The sequence below is a fragment of the Arvicola amphibius genome, chromosome 4 (assembly GCF_903992535.2).
Source record: "Arvicola amphibius chromosome 4, mArvAmp1.2, whole genome shotgun sequence".
In the NCBI taxonomy this organism is placed as follows: Eukaryota; Metazoa; Chordata; class Mammalia; order Rodentia; family Cricetidae; genus Arvicola; species Arvicola amphibius.
Genome location: NC_052050.1, coordinates 92346534 through 92367288, shown reverse-complemented (window position 1 = coordinate 92367288; position 20755 = coordinate 92346534). Strand labels below are relative to the sequence as shown.

The 20755-nt window shown below is 44.2% G+C and overlaps 1 protein-coding gene across 1 annotated transcript in view; it reads left to right on the top strand.

The window, feature by feature from the left end:
* Nucleotides 1-20225, top strand: part of LOC119811558 (CREB binding protein) — a 134317-nt gene extending 114092 nt beyond the window's left edge. The window contains 31 exon segments of the mRNA XM_038325474.1: nucleotides 1023-1103; nucleotides 3018-3074; nucleotides 5476-5553; nucleotides 5844-5911; nucleotides 8450-8600; nucleotides 8875-9021; nucleotides 9590-9703; nucleotides 10721-10886; nucleotides 11152-11319; nucleotides 14896-15057; nucleotides 15359-15640; nucleotides 16877-16939; nucleotides 16942-17127; nucleotides 17129-17254; nucleotides 17257-17283; nucleotides 17285-17362; nucleotides 17364-17510; nucleotides 17513-17626; nucleotides 17629-17647; nucleotides 17650-18017; nucleotides 18020-18067; nucleotides 18069-18285; nucleotides 18288-18334; nucleotides 18336-18367; nucleotides 18369-18408; nucleotides 18410-18475; nucleotides 18477-18543; nucleotides 18546-18616; nucleotides 18618-18980; nucleotides 18982-19015; nucleotides 19018-20225. Of these exon segments, the coding sequence (XP_038181402.1) occupies nucleotides 1023-1103; nucleotides 3018-3074; nucleotides 5476-5553; nucleotides 5844-5911; nucleotides 8450-8600; nucleotides 8875-9021; nucleotides 9590-9703; nucleotides 10721-10886; nucleotides 11152-11319; nucleotides 14896-15057; nucleotides 15359-15640; nucleotides 16877-16939; nucleotides 16942-17127; nucleotides 17129-17254; nucleotides 17257-17283; nucleotides 17285-17362; nucleotides 17364-17510; nucleotides 17513-17626; nucleotides 17629-17647; nucleotides 17650-18017; nucleotides 18020-18067; nucleotides 18069-18285; nucleotides 18288-18334; nucleotides 18336-18367; nucleotides 18369-18408; nucleotides 18410-18475; nucleotides 18477-18543; nucleotides 18546-18616; nucleotides 18618-18980; nucleotides 18982-19015; nucleotides 19018-19046 (3616 nt within the window). The 3' untranslated portion in view covers nucleotides 19047-20225.
* Nucleotides 20226-20755: the final 530 nt, after the last annotated feature.

Here is a 20755-nt window from a genome sequence, read left to right as displayed (position 1 = left end):
AAGAAATTGGGATGATGGATAATAAATTTTCAAATGCAGATTGTGCTATTTAAAGATTAACTCTCTAAATTTGCTTAACTTGGGTTGATACCAAGTCAAAACACTCATTCGCCATATATCTCATGAATGATTGGTCACAGTACCAAAATTCAAATCACAGCTTAGAAGTGAACCAAAAATTGTTTGTGGGTTTGCATATATTGTATTGTATATACAATATATCACATTTTTTTCTCTGTATATTCTTATTAATAAATGGCTGGAAAGTCTTTGACCCTGACCGCATTTCTGTTAAGTGTTTGTCTAGAATATGGATTTGGTTTCATTTGTATTATAACACAATTATTATTAACTGAGTTGATTAACTTGAGAAAATAGCAAATAAACAGTAACAACAAAAAATGGTTCCGGGTGCTCAGCATTGTCACACGTTGGAAGATCTGGCTTAATATCGGAAGTAAAACCTCATGATGCTGTCAAGCATAAAATTTCCATTTTAAAAAATGAAGCTATTCCAGTTTAACTTGCTTTTAAAAGACTTTTTTCTCATACTGTTGTTCAAAGTAAATTTTTCTATTTTAAACCCTGGCTCAATATTTGATTTTATGACAAAATTCAGCTTTCTAAATTTAGGCTCCATGCAATTCTAGTATTAACTCGTTGAAAACATTTGCATCTTGGAGCCGGACCAAACCTGTCGTTATTAGTGATGATGGCCTATGATGCGTGCAATGAGACCGAATGCTAATCAATGCTTTGCCTTGGCTTTCTGCTTTGTGTTGTCTGGTGTTTGCGTCTTACCTCTGTGTCTGTGCTATTTGTTCCCTTCCCTGTTCTCTAATTCTGCCCTTCCCCACCTGCCCCCCTGTTCCTTTCATTGTCCTCACTGACCCATCAATCAACCAACAACGCCCCCCCTTCGTCGTGGTGCTCTGCCCTGCTCTGATTGGTGGCTTCGTTGCTTGGGTGGCTGTATGTTTGTGATGGACCAGTTCACCCAAGTATGGCCTTCTTGCTGACAGGTATCATTTCTGTGAGAAGTGTTTCACAGAGATCCAGGGCGAGAATGTGACCCTGGGTGACGACCCTTCCCAACCTCAGACGTAAGTATCATCTTGCTATACTTCCTTGTGTTCATGACTGAAGAAAAAGCCAGCTATACCATTTTGAGTTGTATGCATTTTTGTGTTTTGCTTTTCTTCATATTTTAACTATACCCACGTTTAATGAAAACATGGTTGCATGGGCATAGATATTTATACGTAAAGATACAGGTGTCAGCCAAACAGCAACACCAGTTCTCCATCTTGCTCCGTTCAAGGCAGGATGAGTTCAGTTCTTGACCTTTGTACATTTCACCACCAAATTGCTTTTCCATGGTGGTGGGTTCCCTGCTTCAGTTAGACCTGAGAAGCCAGCTAGCCTTATTCACAGAAAGTACATATTGGGTACACATCACCAACACCGCCCTTTAAAAAAAACAAAACAAGCCTGAAGAGGTAGCTCAGAGGTTAAGAGCACTGACTGCTCTTTAAGAGGACCCAGGTTCAATTCCCAGCACCTACATGACAGCTCACACTCTCTGTAACTCCAGGTCCAGGGGATTGACACCCTCACACAGACATACATGCAGGCAAAACACCAGTACACATAAAAATAAATTATTTTTTTAAATAAAAAATTTGGAGTTGACTTTACCTTTTAAACCATCTTTTAAGTGACTAAGCTACTGCAAATTAGATTCCAATCCTCTCTCCACATCTTCTAGTATAATATAAAAATGTCTATCATTCCTTGTTGGTGGACTGACCTTGCTCCCTAGATGGATCCAGCATGTCCATTAGTTACTCCTTATGAGTGGCAGCATAACCAGCAAGAGAAATGAAAACTACAGTGGCTACTTGACTCACTTGCATTTGTAAAATGCCCAAAGTCATGCTGGCCTGCCCACCTGCCCTAGCCTGCCAAGCATTTTATAGTTCCCTTTTCTGCACACCCAGTTCCAAATCTTTCATGCTTCTGGTCTTGTTGGGAATCTGGCACCAAAATTAACAGGTCTCACAGACAGAAAAACTGTGCTTCAGAAATTATTTCATTACCTTTGTCATCTTAATTCTTTGATCTGATTGTAGTTCATCATTGAATTGTAGACGGTAGGGCTGGGGAAAGGCTTTTCAATAAATGCTAAGTTCAGTTATATATAAGCAAAAGCTGTACATTACTCTTGACTGTCAATAACAGTTATGTACTGTGCTTTTCAAAAAAGCTAGGACATATTTTGAATGTTTTTATGACCCCCTCCAAAAGGTAAGTGTTGGAGGTGGTTCGTATATTTAGCCTAAAAAAAGCATTATGCAGTGTGCACAAGGGTATACCATTAATATGTATAACATTAAGTTTTGTATGTCACTTCCAATAAAAACTAAAGATGCAGAAAGGGGGCCAGTGGAACGAATCAGTAGTTACAGGCACTTTCATTGCAAATGTGGCAACCTGAGTTCTCTACCCAAACCCACATGAAGGTGGAAGGAGAGAACCAACTTGACAGAGTTGTCCTCTGATCTCCACAGGAGTACTGTGACATGTGTCTACACATGTACATTATGTTCACTCCTTTGCGCGTACACACACACACACACACACAGTATGTAAATTCTTTTATTTAAAAGAAACCTCAACAAAGAAAGTTATATAATTCCATGTGTCAGAAGTAATTCATATATGCATGGATTGAAACCCAAATACTCTACCCTTCCAAAGTGGGAGTCCTTGGTGGAGTCTCACCTTGCATTGAGGGTGTATTGGCATTTAGCTGTGATCTTACCAATTTCAGTAGCTGTTTGCCATATGAACTTGACTGAAAATAAACATATTTAAATTGCAACACAATTTTGCTATTATAATCTAAATTAAATCTTACAGTAAAGCCAATAGTAGTTTAGAACATATATTTTAAGAAAAAAATGGTAGAGGAGTATATGTAGGTCAACTAAAATGTTTCTTTTTCTTTTAAAAAGGACAATTTCCAAGGATCAATTTGAAAAGAAGAAAAATGATACCTTAGATCCTGAACCGTGAGTATATATATATATATATATATACACACACACACACACACACACACACACAAACACACACACACACACATATATGTAGTCTTCTCTCTGTCTCTGTCTCTTTCTTCTGTTTGTCTTTTGAGACAGGTTCTCTCTGTATGTCCCTAGCTGTCCTGAACTCACAGATACCTGCCTGCCTCTGACTCCCGAGTGCTAGGATTAAAGGTGTGTGTCACCATGCCTGGTTCTTTTTTTTACTTAGAGTCTTAGATGAGGAAAGTTATTACTTGTGATTAGATTATGGGAGGATAAAAATAGGGTTTCTTTTCAAATTATCAAAAACTCAAATAGATGTCTCTGTAACATGTTCTCCAGTTTCTGGATTTTATTTTTTTTTTTTAAATATTTATTTATTTATTATGTATACAATATTCTGTCTGTGTGTATGCCTGCAGGCCAGAAGAGGGCAGCAGACCTCATTACAGATGGTTGTGAGCCACCATGTGGTTGCTGGGAATTGAACTCAGGACCTTTGGAAGAGCAGGCAATGCTCTTAACCTCTGAGCCATCTCTCTCCAGCCCCCCAGTTTCTGGATTTTAATAGTGATAATATAATGTGGGGCTAAGGGGCAGGAAAGATGGGTCAACAGTTTAAGGCACTGGCTTCTCTTCCAGAAGTCCCAGGTTCAATTCCCAGCAACCTCATGGTGGCTCACAACCATTCATAGTGGAATCTGATGGCCTCTTCTGGCATATAAAGGCATACATGCAGAGAGAGCACTCACATACATTAAGTAAATGAATAAATAAGATTATGTGGGTGAACCAGGCAATGGTGGCACATGCCTTTAATCCTAGCCCTCGGGAGGCAGAGGCAGGAGGATCTCAAGGCCAGCCTGGTCTACAGGGTGAGCTCCAGGACCCTGTCTCAAAAAGTCATTCAAAAAAAATAATGTGGGTGTTTTAGTTCTGCTGAAACCTCTTTAAACCTTGGTAATAGGCATCTTTAAGGATTGCTTGGTGTGATTCCATAAAGAATACAGGCCATTATCTGAAATGGTAATATTGTCCCAGAGAAATTCCAAAAAGAAGACATCTTAAGAACCACTTTCTTAAAAAAAAAAAAAAAAAAAAAAAAATCCACCCTGTGAACTATAGTATATATTCTTACCACTGCCATTGCTTTAAAAAGTTGGCTCTTAAAGGTTGGGTCAAGTCTGTCACTTTTGCTTTGTTCTCTTGGCCCCCAAATCTCCTAGTTCCAGACAGGTCAACTGCTATAATGGAAAATAATCAACTTGCCACACAGACACATTTGGAGATCCAGCTTTCCTTTGGGAAAGTTGCTATGTCCTCTAGCCTACTACTGTATGATACTTAGGGATAGGATTTCATTAGATAATGAATGCTGGGACATATAGTGACTTCCCCCAAGGAAAATTCAGTTTTGTTTCTGATTCTCGTGCTATGTTGTCCTGTTGCCTGTCATGGTCATTCCCCACCCCAGTGTTAATGATTTGTATATATCCGTGTTTGCCTGAATTTATCTATATACAGGATGTGTGTGCCTAATGCCCGCAGCAGCCAGAATAGGTCAGATCTCCCTGAACTAGAGTTGCAAGTGGCTTGGAGGTGAACTTAGGTCCAGTGTTCTTCACCACTGAGCCATCCCTCTCGTCCTTTTTGTGTGGGTTTTAAGTTTATTTTTACAGCAACAGATGAGTGCAGGCAGCAGGAGCCACAGTGTACATGGTTCCATGGATGAGAGCTTTTAGCATGGGTACAACACATTACTACTGGGGTGGACTTCTTGGTGTTGGTATTTCTTATTTAAAAGCAGGTGTTGGAGAGAGGGACATAACATTCTGAGCACAAAGGGCCTGAGTAAGATTGCTCAGTGGGTAAAGGACACTTGCTAAGGATATGGGGCAACATGATTTCATTCCCAAGAATTCAAATAAAGGTAGAAGGAGAGAACTGACTCTACAAAGCTGGCTTTTGACTTTGCATTTGTGTACATGCCTTCCCTAACCCGCAAACAAAGGGAAACAGGGAGAGAAGAAAATGGCACAGTGAGAAAAAAGAGAAAATCCAGGAATGGTAGTGCAGGCTTCCAATTTTAGCACTGAGTAGACCAGAGATGGATCATGTGTTCAAGGCCAGGCTGGACTTACATGGCCAGACCTCTTTTTACTCAACAGAAAAAGTAGGCAGGGTGAGGTGAAGGTGGGATCCTGTTTCTTGATTAAGAAAATTAATTAACATAGGCAAGCACATTAAACATTCTTCGGATTAGTCAGCACATAACATGGATGCCAGTTCTCCTGAAAGCAGCTCAGATATTAGTGTGCCATATACTCAAGCTCCTGTTGAAAAATGTGTGGCTCCTGGTGTATAATCGTGCTTTCTTGTCTCCCAGTTTTGTTGACTGCAAAGAGTGTGGCCGGAAGATGCATCAAATTTGCGTTCTACATTATGACATCATTTGGCCTGCAGGGTGAGTGATTTGCTGTGATCTCTGGGAAAGGGGAGCAGCTGTGCACAAGTCATGGGGAGGTGTCTGTGGTGCTGAGACTTGTTCATTGTCAGCAAAATTTAGCAATTAAGGAAGGTGGCAGTTGGTTCTAAATTTAAATCTTGTGTTTTCCTGCTTTACAAATTGTAGACTCAGAGCTGCCTGTCTCTGCACTCTTTTCACAATGATGTGATTAAACTGCCAACAAAGTATCTCAGTGCTGCATTTTACTGTTGAGTGTAAACTTATCACACCCATTATTTGTTGTGCAGTTTTGTGTGTGACAACTGCTTGAAGAAAACTGGCAGACCTCGGAAAGAAAACAAATTCAGTGCTAAGAGTAAGTTTGCTAAAAATTTCTGTGTCCTGGATTGTGCCCTTTGAAATTCTGTAGTTGCTCCTCTCTTTGTGACCTTCACTGTGAACTTTCAGAGCTCAGTGACAGCAGTTTTCATGTGGAAGGTTTTCATTGTAGTGATTCAGCTTGACCCTTTTATGAGCAGCTCGTGTTTTCAGTAACGTTTTAGAGGGCTGAAAAAGTAAATTTCAGAAGAGCAAAGCTTCAGGTAGACGGTGGTGGCACATACCTTTAGTCCCAGCACTCGGAAGACAGAGGTAGGTGGATCTTTGTGACTTCCAGGACAGCCAGGGCTACACTAAGCCCTGTCTCAACAGGAGGAAAAAAAAAAGTAAATTTCAGGACCTACTGAGAGAACATTGGTTGGCAGTTCCTTCTCCAGTAGCTTAGAAAGAATCGGGAATCCTATCCAGAAAAGACATTCAGGCTCTCAGGGTTGTCTCCTGGGCTTAAGACTTGCTGTCCCTCAGTGCAGGATTTCCCTCCGGGATTTCAGCAGGAATTGTGGTCATCTTCTGAAGCTCTTTGTGTCTACTTCTGTGCTTGTCAGAACAATCACTCAGCTCTGAAGACTACTAGGCACAGAGCTCAGCCTGACCAAACTTAGGAAGTTTGATGCCCACTAAAGTATAAAACAGATCTCTAATCTACTCGTTACTACTTTTAACTGTACAAATCTTTATTTTTTTCCCCGAGTTTTTTTCCTTTGCTATTTGATTTTGCTTCCTTTCGGGAGGTGGATCCAAGATGGTTTCTCAGTGTAGCCTTGGCTATCCTGGAACTTGCTCTGTAGACTCGAACTCACAGATTGGCCTGCCTCTGTCTCCTGAGTGATGAGATTAAAGGCATGTGCCACCACCACCGGGTGTTGGTTATATCTTAATATACCTCCAAGGTACCACTCTTGTTATATTTATTGCAGAAAAATGAAATTTATGAGTTGTAAATTCTCAGATACTACTTGAGACAACAGTAAGGAATCTTCTAAGATTTACTTTTAAAAAGTATTAATTTATTAATGCCAGGCAGTGGTGGCTCACGCCTTTAATCCCAGCACTCGGGAGGCAGAGGCAGGCGGATCTTTGTGAGTTCAAGGCCAACCTGGTCTACAAGAGCTAGTTCCAGGATAGGCTTCAAAGCTATAGAGAAACCCTGTTTCAAAAAAACAAAAAAAAATTAATTTATTTTAATTGGTATATTATACACACACAGACCTCTGTGTGTGTACCTTCTTTTTTGTATGTACACCAAGTGCAAGTACCCATGGAGGCCCAGAATAGTGGATGTTAGGTTCCCTAGAGCTGTAGTGTGAGGTGGCTGTGGGGTACCTGATACTGATGTTGAGACTGAGCACAGGTCCCTTGCTAGAGTAGGTGTTCTTAACCACTGGACCATCTTTCCAGACCCCTAGATTTACTTTCTATAAACAATTTTCATGATTGTAGAAAATATTTAAAAGTCATTAAAGAAGAAAACTTACTTAAAATTTTATCATCTTAAACTGGTTGTGGTGGCTCATGCCTGTAATCCCAGTTCTTGAGAGGCTAAGTCAAGAGAATTCCCTTGAATCCCATGCCAACCTGGGCTACATTGTGATACAGACCCTGCCTTTTAACAAAAGGAAGAGGGGGGAGGTCCATCACCGACATGGGAGATGGGGTGGAGTATCTATTTAGTATATGTTGAATCTTGTATTCAGTTCCCCAGCACCACCCCTCCAAAATACATTCATTTTTATAACCGATGAATCTTTGATAGATCTCACATTCTAGTCCTCTTTCCCTGAAAAGCAGTTCTCCATAGTAATGTTTATTCCTGGTGGCTTTGGTCACAGTGGTCATATGGGCTATCTCTTTTCCTATGGCAAGAGCCAGCACAGGACAGGCCACATCAAGATGAAGTTACCTGATGCTAAGGTCATGCCTGCTCTGCCTCCCAGTTGAGCACTGTGGTCAGAGGGCAGCAAACAGTCTTTGGCTAATGCTTGATGACTTGGCCCTGGGTGTTCTAAGCTCCCTTTTGTCTAAAGGCAACTGAGCTAGGTGGAAGAAAACCCCGTCATTGACCGGGTCAAGGGTATGCCATATTCCTTGTTGCTATAGGAGTTCCTCAAGTGTAGTTCTGGGGAGTAAGCAGTCTGCCTGTTGGCATTCCTGAGATAGCCCTCACACAGGAGACTTCTCAACATAGCCCCAGGGCAGGGCTTGTCCTACAGCCACTCAGCTACCCAGGACCTGATGTGAAGGGAAAGAAGCACAGTGTCCTCAGTCCTGTCAGGTTCAGGCCATCTTTGTGTCTCTCCTGTCCCTTACTATTAGAAATGGACAGAAGTATGGGCAGATAAATGGCCAAAAAGGAGCAAAGTGCCTAAGGTTGCACATCTGCTTTCCTAAAGAGGACGCTCGTGTCACAGGGTGGAGCTCTTCTGTTCTTCCAGAACAACTGTCAGTCCTTGGAAATAGCAGCGTGAAGCAGCAGCCTCAACAGCTCTGCCTGATCCTCTTCATTCTGAACTTTTAGGGCTTCAGACCACACGCTTGGGAAACCACTTGGAAGACCGAGTGAACAAGTTTTTGCGGCGCCAGAATCACCCTGAAGCTGGGGAGGTTTTTGTCAGAGTGGTGGCCAGCTCAGACAAGACTGTGGAGGTCAAGCCTGGGATGAAGTCAAGGTTTGTGTTTTTTCTTCCTGTCCTAAACTGTGGGGTAGGCCCCACTCCTGACTCTGTCGAACTTGAAGTGTGACATACTTAATGCAAAGGCTTGTGGTAACTAGGATGTAACCTTCTTTTCTGAATTTCAATACATTATCCGAGATGGTTCCCTTGCCTCATAAACAGGACCAGAAAGAGCTGCAGCACAGCTCAAAACTACTCTGGATGTCATTGCAAGAGGTTGCCGAGCCTTGAGCCTTCTACACAGGACAGGCTTTGATTTCTGTTTCAGGTTTGTGGATTCTGGAGAAATGTCTGAATCTTTCCCGTATCGAACCAAAGCACTCTTTGCTTTTGAAGAGATTGATGGAGTCGATGTGTGCTTTTTTGGGATGCATGTGCAAGAATATGGCTCTGATTGCCCCCCGCCAAATACAAGGTAGTCTTCCATGTTACTTCTGAATGTGCTTTTTAGCCCCATTCTGGGTGGTAACAGACAGAGGCTCAGATGTCTTAAAACTGTGTGCTTTGCTACTGGATTCAAATAGTTACCTGACTAAACCAATTAGCTTTGTTTTCCTGTAAACTGTCAGGAAACAAAGGGTCTTGGTGGTAATGTGGCATGCTTGTGTGTGGCCCTAGCTTTGCTTTGTCTTATCAAGATGATCACTGGGGAGCCAGAGTAGCAACAGCTAAATGTTCTGTTCAAACCAAGTCTCTCTGGTCCAGAGTTGGTTTGTTTAGTCTGGATTTTGGGTGAGAGGGGCAAAGAAGTGGCCTCTTCCAAGTTGCTCCCCTGGGGAAGGTTTCCTTCTCTTTTTTTGTAATAGTAGAAAATTATTTCTGTTTTCTTAGTTTTCAGCTGATTAAAGTCTTTCACATCTAGCCAGGTGGCCTCTGTGGTGGCTATCAAAATCTATTTCTGGGGGCTTTGGGATGTTAGTGTTTTCAAACTTGAGGGGTACCCTGAATTAGAAATAAAAATGACACCCCACCCACCCCTGCAGGCGTGTATACATATCTTATCTGGACAGTATTCATTTCTTCCGGCCCCGCTGCCTCCGGACAGCTGTATACCATGAGATACTCATTGGATATCTAGAGTATGTGAAGAAATTGGGGTGAGTCTTGGTTTTTCAGAATCAATTAAAACGTTTTGTCTATTTCGTGAAATAGTGTGTTTTTCTCGTTTAGTTTTATGTGTTTCTATTCTAATGTATTGAGAGTGGTTCAGAAATCTGCTGAGCCTCTCACATGTGTCTGACTACAAAGAGCAGTCTGTTCTTTGCCTCTGCTTTCTTTTCATTTTCTTTTTACTTTATTGAGGCATAATCTGCGTATCATGTGTTTTTTCTGTTTCAGGTTTTGGAGTCAGTGGTTTTTAAAATTATTGACTGGTGTAACCATTCCATATGCCGGTCTCCACACACTCTCACTCCTTCAACAGAGCCCTGTGCCCTCTTTCTACTACTCCCTGTCCTGCCCCTGGCTCCAGACAGCCACTAATCTACTTTCTGTCTCTATACATTTATCTTTTCTACTCTTTGATCGGAAATCACTGATTGAACACACAACACACTCTTGTCTTTTTTTTCTCTGGTACTATCTGTTTATATTACCACACCTGTCACATTCTTTTCTTAGACCTGAAAAGGTTTGCTAAAGTGCCTTGAACAGGGAAGATAAGATATTTGACATTAATCCTCTAAAGAGAATTACTTGCCTGAGCTGCCTTTCCAATCACAGGAGGAAGTAGTAGGCAGGAAGCTGGTGCTTCACTTCCTTTTACCATGCCCTGGCAGGCTCAGCTCCATGCAGGTACTTATGAGAATAAAGTATTCAGTGCTGAATATAGGGTTGGATTTGTAAATGATGACGATAATGCTTTTATACACACACACACACACACACACACACACACACACACACACACACACACACACAAACACTATTCACATATTGTGTTGGAGCCCAAGTATTTTATAAGACCTACCCAAGCATTTATGGCCATTTTGTTTTTATCTTCCCTCATTAATTTCTGTTCTTGCTTTAGTTACTATTCTTTAGCTGTAGTTGCCTCAAAAATAGATAAGAGTTCATTTATACTTCTACTTTGCCTGTTTTGTATGTTCTTATAGGTATGTGACAGGACACATCTGGGCCTGTCCTCCAAGTGAAGGAGATGACTACATCTTTCATTGCCACCCTCCTGATCAGAAAATCCCCAAACCTAAACGACTACAGGAGTGGTACAAGAAAATGCTGGATAAGGCATTCGCAGAGAGGATCATTAATGACTATAAGGTACTCCTGTTGAAGGAAGATGTTGACTTTGTCACAGCTGATTGACATGTTTTATGTATTTTCTTCTGGCACTCATGTGCTTATAATTATGATAAATTACAAGAAATAGAAAGCAAGAGCCTGAAAACATCTGATGAAACTGCAGAAGCAACTCTGCAGTTGGTCAGAGCAGTGGGCCTTTTAGTCAGTTGATGTCTAGTTTCTGTATGTGGTCCCCAGTAACCTCTAAGGGACCTCACCTCGCCTCTCTTCTGCTTCCTCTTAGGACATCTTCAAACAAGCAAATGAAGACAGGCTCACGAGTGCCAAGGAGTTGCCCTATTTTGAAGGAGATTTCTGGCCTAATGTGTTGGAAGAAAGCATCAAAGAGCTAGAACAAGAAGAAGAAGAAAGAAAAAAAGAAGAAAGTACTGCAGCTAGTGAGACCCCTGAGGTACAGCCCAGCTAGAGCTGTGCCACCAGAGTGGCAGGCTGAAAAGTATACATTTGCTGTTGGCTTCTTCCTGTGGGTGTTCTCGTGCACACACATAGGATGTGGGGCCTAGTGGTTAGGCCTGGAGAGATGGTGACCTTTTGGAATCAGGGCAGTACATGGAGATGGATAGAAATTGCTTTCTGGAGAGACTGAAGTACCTTGTGCTGCATATTGTGGCAATTCCTCATTTTGGGGGGGGGGGTGTTTTTTTTTGCTTTTTTGGTATTGTTTTGTTTTGTTTGCTTTCAATCTGTTCACTGTTTACTATCCCTGTGTACCAGGGAGTGCAAAGTGTACTAAGCAAGACCTTGTCCCTGCCCCAAGAGGTATCTTATACTAGGAGAAACATGAAGGACCTGGATAGCTTCATGATGTGTTTTCATGTGGTGGGGCAACTCTGAGAAGAAAGGAACCTAAGGTAAAGAAGACAGAGGTCTGAGTGTGCCTTTGGAAACAGTGACATCGGAGCTGAGATCCCACTTGAGTTAAGGGGAGAAAGTATGCTGTATCAAAGGTCACAAGGTACTACTTGGTCTGGAAGAGCTGACAGTGGCATATATATTGATTGTGGTTGTAGGTCCGGTAGGTATGTACAGTGACTTCTGTGGAGAATGTTTGTGGCATATGAGAAATGATGAGTTAGAAGAATGTCTTGTGTAAAGCTTGAACTCACTTAGGTGAGGGAGAAACAAATGGTAGGTTGCATTGCTCCATAAGAAGTGGTCAGACTGGATCCCAGCAGGGCTAAAGGTGCTGGCAGCATGTGGCAACACCCTGAAGGCCCTCAGATAAGCATGCTATGCTCAGTGTACACGTGATCTGTTGAATGGTTACAATGTGCTCAACACTGTACATGTTGAGTTTTATGTCTTCAAAAAGACAGCTGTAATATAGAAGAGCACAGACCAGGATGAAAGAGAAGCTTATGTCCCTGGTTGTTCCCAAGATCTCCCAAATTGTCCCACATTGTCTGACTTTCCCTCCCTCCCTCCCTCCCTCCCTCCCTCCCTCCCTCCCCTCCCTCCCTCCCTCCACCTTCTCAGGAACTTGGCTGTTCCTCACCATGGTTTGGTTTCCTACTTGACTGCAAAACAGTTCCACAAGAAGCTAGAGAGGGTAGGCCATATTCAGATTGGCCTTTAAAAGAATAGGCATGTCTCAGTGGCTGACTCAGTACTTTGCAGTGGAGACCAAGTGATCATGAGACCACTGACCAAGCCAAGCCCCAGAGCATAGGTGGCCTGGCACAGAACCATTGTCTCAGTTTGTTAAGGGCAGCAGTGGTGGCGTCACTTGAAGAAGTAGAAGTGGGCCCACCTGTGGGAGTCACTGGTGCACAACACAGCAGAGCACAAGGACAGTCCTGCTACTACCGAGGGAAAAGGACTCTAAAGGAATGCAGAACAAACTGATTCATCCAAGTTGGTCTCTGGCATGGTGTCATTGAAGCTGTTCAGACGACTTAGGTGGCTTGTGCCTAAGCCCGCCTTCACTGTATGCTAGGGAAAGTGTTGACAAGTAGATTTGTTGTTTTCTGTGTATGCAGTGTAGATGCTGAGAGCAAGGATTCTCCTTCCTAAGGTTACCTAGGACCTCACAGTGGAATTAACTTTAGTATGGCTCACACTTTGTAGGGGACATTGCTTTGCTGTTAAAAATTAGATTCTCCTGGGAGGAACTGAAGAGGGAATGGAGGTAGGGTGCTTCATTAAAACATATTACATGCATGTATGAAATTTTCAAACAGTTTTAAAAAACTGAAAAATTAGAATTTAAAGTTAATTGAAGTAGAGAAGAGTTTCTCGTGGTATTAGATGAGGGAGAGTGAATACCACATGATATATTCAACCCCAGCTTTGGGAAAGAAAAAGCCTACCCTTAGGCACATGCACAGGTAAAACTTCATCAGAAAAATAACCGAAGTGCATGTTTCCCGGTGACCAGATAATTTCTTTCTCTCTCTTCTTTTTGTTGATTTTTTGAGACAGGGAACTCTCTGCATAACTTTGGCTGGCCTAAACTAAGAGATCAGTCTGACTCCTGAGTGCTGTGATTATATGTATGTACCCACTATGCCTAGCTCAAAAACAATTTCTTTAAGAAGTTTATTTGGCCGGGCAGTGGTGGCACCTTTAATCAAAACTCAGGAGTTGGGAGGCAGAGGCAGGTGGATATCTGAGTTTGAGGCCAGCTTGGTTTACAGAGCGAGTTCCAGGACAGGCTCCAAAGCAACACAGAGAACTCTGTCTTTAAGAAACAGAAAATAATAGTAAAAATAAACTAAGAAGTTTATTTGAAGTCAAGCATAGTGAAACACACACACCTTTAATCCCAGCACTCAGAAAACAGGCAGGCAGATCTCGGTGAGTTCAAGGCCATTCTACACTGTGATTTCCAGGAAGCCAGAGCTACATACTGAGGCCCTATTTCCAAAAAATAAAAAAATAAATAAAAATTTCCAAATAATTAAAATTTATTTGAAGGGCCATTAAGATGGGTCCAAGTAAAAGTGCCTGCTACTGCCATGTGTGATGGCCTGAGTTCAAGTCCCAGGGTCCACATGCTCGAAGACTCCAACCTTCCTTTAAAAATAAATCTTTTATCCTGATCTCCACATGGGCACTATGACACACTCACAAATACACATAATACATGCATGTGAGTAAAGTAATTATTTAAAAAATTATTTGATTCAGTTTGATGAGTTAATTAATTGATGAGTTTGAAACCTAGGTTATACAGCATCACATGGAAAAGTGACCGTCTGGAGCTGAGGGCATAGTTTAGTGGTGGAGCACATGCTTAGCTTCTGTAAGGCTCTGGTTGCACTACCAATACTGCAGGATAAAGAAGTTCTCTGGGTCAGATCTGATTAGCTTTTCTTGGTTGTATTCTAAATGGATGATGCCCCAAATTCTTTTTATAGTAGGATCATTGGAGCTCTTGAACTGAGGAGTAAGTCCCTTTTAGACCTCAGCCAAGTAATAATGAAAAATAATAACAACAGGTTGCAAGACAAACTTGGACTTACTCTACCCTAGTCCAAGTGTTGAGTGGGACCTGGAAAAATCAGGGTGTGCCTGCTCCTCCTGGTGCTACCTCAATTTGCAGGATGGAACAGCATAGCATTCCTGTCCATTGGGGAGTGATAGGAAACTTCCTCTTAGAATCTAAGCTTAGATTCTGAATTAACTTAGATCCTGAAGAAGAGCCAGGCGGTGGTGGCACCCGTCTTTAATCCCAGCACTGGGGAGGCAGAGGCAGGTGGGCCAGCTTGGTCTACAGAGCTAGTTCCCGGACAGGCACCAAAGCCACAGAGACATCCTCTCTCGAAAAACCAAAACACACACACACACACACACACACACACACACATCCTGAAGAGGTAAGAGGACATACAGGTGCCAGCCAGGCTTAGAAGATTCAATTTTTAGCCCTCTGATGGCAGCCTATGGCCCAGGTGCATATGGGATCTCTGGCACACCACAGCTTAGGAAATGGATGTTGTTCTGACAGTTTTGCATGTGGTTACAGGGCAGTCAAGGTGACAGCAAGAATGCCAAGAAAAAGAACAATAAGAAGACCAACAAAAACAAAAGCAGCATTAGCCGCGCCAACAAGAAGAAGCCTAGCATGCCCAATGTGTCCAACGACTTGTCCCAGAAGCTATATGCCACCATGGAGAAGCATAAGGAGGTAATGGCATAGTCTTGTGGGAGGTTATGGGGATACTCAGAACTTGGAGGAACAGCAAGCACCAGGCCTGCTCTGCTGAGGCTCCCTGTACAAGTCTTTGATAGAAGGAAGGACTACCTCTGTATAAGATGGAACAGTAGTTTCTTAATACATTGTATGGCTTATCATTAATTGTTCCATCCCAAGAAACCAGGGCCTCAAGCAAGCTCTGGGTTTGGTTAGCCTATTACACAGGAAGATGTGGCCCGGCACTTGGCACATGCTGTCTCTCTGTGGGGTTTAATGCAGCTCCTCCTTTCAGGTCTTCTTTGTGATTCATCTGCATGCTGGACCTGTTATCAGCACTCAGCCCCCCATCGTGGACCCTGACCCCCTGCTCAGCTGTGACCTCATGGATGGGCGTGATGCTTTCCTCACTCTGGCCAGAGATAAGCATTGGGAGTTCTCTTCCTTACGCCGCTCCAAATGGTCCACTCTGTGCATGCTGGTGGAACTGCACACGCAAGGCCAGGACCGCTTTGTCTATACTTGCAATGAGTGTAAACACCACGTAGAGACACGCTGGCACTGTACTGTGTGTGAGGTAAGCCCCACCACCTCCCTTCTGACCTTCCCCCATAGGTAGACATAGAATTCCAGCATTGTTCTCTGCAGCATCAGGAATGGATGTAGATGTTGTCATCTCTACACAACACTGTTTGTGCTTTCTCTCCCAGCATGGGGAGCCAGGCATGAGTGGCACCCTTGTTGTCCTCTTATCTTGTGCCCTTGTCCGCCACAGCTACAGGCCATGTGCTGAGGCAGCCTGACTGTGGAAAGACTTCGGAACACTGATTCTACAGGAATTCCTGTGTATTTATCTCTTCCTAGCCTTGCTAAGGGCTTAGGGATGCCTTTTGCCCTGATGTCAAGTTGACACCTTTGATCAGGTCTAATGGCAGGATCCTCATGTATACGACTGGCAGGCTAACTGTCTCCTACCCTGTGTGTAGGTTTGTCTCAGCATGTAGAGCTTGTCCTGGTCAGGGCAAAAGCTGTCTAACTCTTCCTTCTTCATTTACCTTTCATTCTTGTTTTTCCCGAGCTTTCTCCAGGCTTCTCTGTCCTCTTTCTACTTCACTATTTTACGATTTTATGTGTTTTCTTTGAGCACAATTTTTAGACCCAGCTTTAGGACTTCATCCTCAGATTTGTTTTTGGGTAGATTTATTTGGATGTGTGTATAGTGAACTATTTGTTGTGTATGTATACAAAGGCCAGAGGAGAATTGCTCTGTATAGCTCTTTACCTCATTTCCCTAGAAAAGATCTGTCACTGAACCTTGAACTAGGCTGGGGACCAGCAATTCCCCAGCAGTCCACTTACTTCCTCCCTGTCTGGTGCTTGCAGTTACAAGCACTGGATTTTTGTGTGAATGTGGTCCTCATATTTGACCATCACCTTATTTACCGAGTGCTCTCCCAACCCCATCCTTCACATTTAATGCCTCCTTTTTAGTTCTAAGTTCAAGTATCTCTCAGCCACTTGGGCTTCTGTTTGGGGGGAGGATCATTTGATGCCTTTCTCCCGGGATAGTGTCTGGCATCCTCTGGTAGCACTAGGAGGAAATGGCCACGGTGTTCTTATTTCTCACTATTAAGTCTCAAGGTAAGGTCTTGATGCTTTTCTCAAAGCACATGAAATAAAGAAGGAGTGGGTGGGGGAAGGAGACCACTAATACTGCTCAAGCTTTGGGGCCTATACTCTGACCCATGCCAAGAGTGTCTGCTCATATTGGGCCTATGCTGATGTTGCTCTGTCCCTTTTGGCTTCTCTTCAGGATTACGACCTTTGTATTAATTGCTACAACACAAAGAGCCACACCCATAAGATGGTAAAGTGGGGGGCTGTGTCTTGATGATGAGGGGAAGCAGTCAAGGTGAGCCACAGTCCAAGAGCCCCCAGGAGTCCCGGCGCCTCAGCATCCAACGCTGCATCCAGTCCCTGGTCCATGCATGCCAGTGTCGCAATGCCAACTGCTCTCTGCATCTTGCCAGAAGATTGAAACGAGTTGTGCAGCACACCAAGGGATTGTAAGCGCAAGACTAACGGAGGATGCCCAGTGTGCAAGCAGCTCATTGCTCTTTGCTGCTACCACGCCAAACACTGCCAAGAAAATAAATGCCCTGTGCCCTTCTGCCTCAACATCAAACACAAGAGCTCCGCCAGCAGCAGATCCAGCATCGCCCTGCAGCAGGCCCAGCTCATGCGCCGGCGAATGGCCACCATGAACACCCGCAATGTGCCTCAGCAGAGTTTGCCTTCCTCCTACCTCAGCACCACCCGGGACCCACGCAGCAGGCCCCAGCCACACCCCCCAGACACCACAGCCCCCTGCCCAGCCTCAACCTTCACCTGTAAACATGTCATCAGCTGGCTTCCCTAATGTAGCCCGGACTCAGCCCCCCCACGATAGTGTCTGCTAGGGAAGCCTACCAACCAGGTACCAGCTCCACCCACCCCCGCCCAGCCCCCACCTGCAGCAGTGGAAGCAGCACGGCAAATTGAACGGGAGGCACAGCAACAGCAGAGCACCTGTACCGAGCAAACATCACAATGGCATGCCCCCAGGGCGTGCAGGTATAGGAATCCCAGGGAACCAGATGGCCCCTGTGGGTCTGAATGTGCCCCGTCCCAACCAAGTCAGTGGGCCTGTCATGCCTAGCATGCCACCTGGGCAGTGGCAGCAGGCACCCATCCCCCAGCAGCAGCCAATGCCAGGCTATGCCCAGGCTGTAATGTCCATGCAGGCCCAGGCAGCTGTGGCTGGGCCACGGATGCCCAATGTGCAGCCACCAAGGAGCATCTCGCCAAGTGCCCTGCAAGACCTGCTGCGGACCCTGAAGTCACCCAGCTCCCCTCAGCAGCAGCAACAGGTGTTGAACATCCTCAAATCAAACCCACAGCTCATGGCAGCTTTCTCATCAAACAGCGCACAGCCAAGTATGTGGCCAATCAGCCTGGCATGCAGCCCCCAGCCTGGACTTCAGTCCCAGCCTGGTATGCAGCCCCAGCCCGGCATGCACCAGCAACCCAGCCTGCAGAACCTGAATGCAATGCAGGCTGGTGTGCCACGGCCTGGTGTGCCTCCACAGCAACAGGCAATGGGAGGCCTGAACCCCCAGGGACAAGCTCTGAACATTATGAACCCAGGACACAACCCCAACATGGCAAACATGAATCCACAGTACGAGAAATGGTGAGGAGACAGCTGCTACAGCACCAGCAGCAGCAGCGCACAACAGCAGCAGCAGCAACAACAACAACAAAGTCAGTGCCAGCATTGCCGGAGCCATGGCAGGACACTGCCAGTTTCCAGCAGCCGCAAGGACCTGGAGGCTACACCCCAGCTATGCAGCAGCAACGTATGCAACAACACCCTCCCCATCCAGGGCAGCTCCATGGGCCAGATGGCTGCTCCAATGGGACAACTTGGCCAAATGGGGCAGCTGGGCTGGGGCAGACAGCACCCCCAACATTCAACACGGCCCTGCAGCAGCGAATTCTGCAACAGCAGCAGAATGAAACAGCAGATTGGGTCCCCAGGCCAGCCGAACCCCATGAGCCCCCAGCAGCATATGCTCTCAGGACAGCCACAGGCCTCACATCTCCCCGGCCAGCAGATCGCCACATCCCTTAGTAACCAGGTGCGGTCTCCAGCCCCTGTCCAGTCTCCACGGCCCCAATCCCAACCTCCACATTCCAGCCCGTCACCACGGATACAGCCCCAGCCTTCACCACACCATGTTTCACCCCAGACTGGTTCCCCCCACCCCGGACTTGCAGTCACCATGGCCAGCTCCATGGATCAGGGACACCTGGGGAACCCTGAACAGAGTGCAATGCTCCCCCAGCTGAATACCCCCAACAGGAGTGCGCTGTCCCAGTGAACTGTCCCTGGTTGGTGATACCACGGGAGACCACTAGAAAAGTTTGTGGAGGGTTTGTAGCATTATGAGAGCATTGGGTGTTTGTTTTTTGTTTTGGGGATTTTATTTTATTATTTTCATTTTTTGTTTTTTTTTTTTTCCCCCTTCCCCTTTCATGTTCTTGGACTTTTTGTACTGAAAATCCAGGCATCTGGGCTCTTTTTATTAAGCCTAGATGGGACTGTGACTCCCAAGCATGGAAGGGTGTATTGATGTTTAAAGAAACAATACAAAGAATATATTTTTTGTTAAAAACCAGTTGATTTAAATATCTGGTCAGTCTCTCTCTTTCTCTCTTGGCTTTTTTTCTCTCTTTTTTTTCTGTTTTGTTTCGGGGGGTGGGGGGTTGTTGGATTCTTTTGTCATTGCTGGTGACTCATGCCTTTTTTTAATGGGAAAAACAAGTTCATTATATTCATATTTTTTATTTGTATTTTCAAGACTTAAACATTTATGTTTAAAAGTGAAAAGAAAAATAATACTCAGAAACTGGTTCCAGAAATAATGCATCTTATAATGTGTCCCGATAACGAGCTGATGTTGCGGGAAGATTTTTTTTCTATAGTGAACTCTGTGGGCATCTCCAAGTATTACCCCTGGACGATAGGAATTGACTCCGGCGTGCACACATGTACACACCCACACACATTTATCTATACATGCTGGCTTAAGCCAACCTCTTGTCTTGCAGATGTAGAAATTGTTGCTTTGTTTCTCTGATAAAACTGGTTTTAGACAAAAATAGGGATGATCACTCTCTTAGACCATGCTAATGTTAATAGAGAAGAAGCATTCTTTTCTTTCTTCTATGTGAAACTTGAAATGAGGAAAAGCAATTCTAGTGTAAATCATGCAAGCGCTATAATTACTATAAATAAGAAATTCAAGAAGATTCAATCACTGTATAGAATGGTAACGTACCAACTCATTTCTTATATCATATTGTTAAATAAACTGTGTGCAACAGACAAAAAGGGGTGGTCCTTCTTGAATTCATGTACATGGTATTAACACTTAGTGTTCGGGGGTTTTTTTGTTATGAAAATGCTGTTTTTCAACATTGTATTTGGACTATGCATGTGTTTTTTTCCCCATTGTATATAAAGTATCGCTTAAAATTGATATAAATTACTGAAGTTTTTAACATGTATTCTGTTCTTTAAGATCCCTGTAAGAATGTTTAAGGTTTTTATTTATTTATATATATTTTTGGAGTCTGTTCTTTGTAAGACATGGTTCTGATTGTTCGCTCAGAGTGGAGAGGTCGGGGCTGCAGTCATAGTTGCAGTATGGGTGGCAGCTGGGAAGTGTCCCAGGCTTGTAGCCACCAGGTGAGAGGGGGGCACCCTGTGCAGAGAGTGAGGAGGCAGCTCAGCATTGCCTTGCATATTCAGTACTCACAGGTGAATGTCACCCATGCCACGAGGGACAATCACCACTGGGTCAGAAACAGCACTTTGCCTCTAGCCTACTCTTCCTGTCCTCCTCCTTGTTGGCCAGCTGCCCCTGTGGGGAGGGCTCCTGCCCCCCCTTTTCAGACAGCCCCCCTTTCTCTACCCAGATCCCACAATCAATGCAAAGGGTGCTCCAGGGACTTGAGGTGGTTCCTGACCTCCCCTCCCCAAAAGTTAAACAGGGAGGTTACCTCCATCAGCCAGCCCCATGTGGCTCATTAGGGCTTTGCAGGTCTGATGCCACCCTGGGGGCTGCTACTTCATGGCCTTACTGGC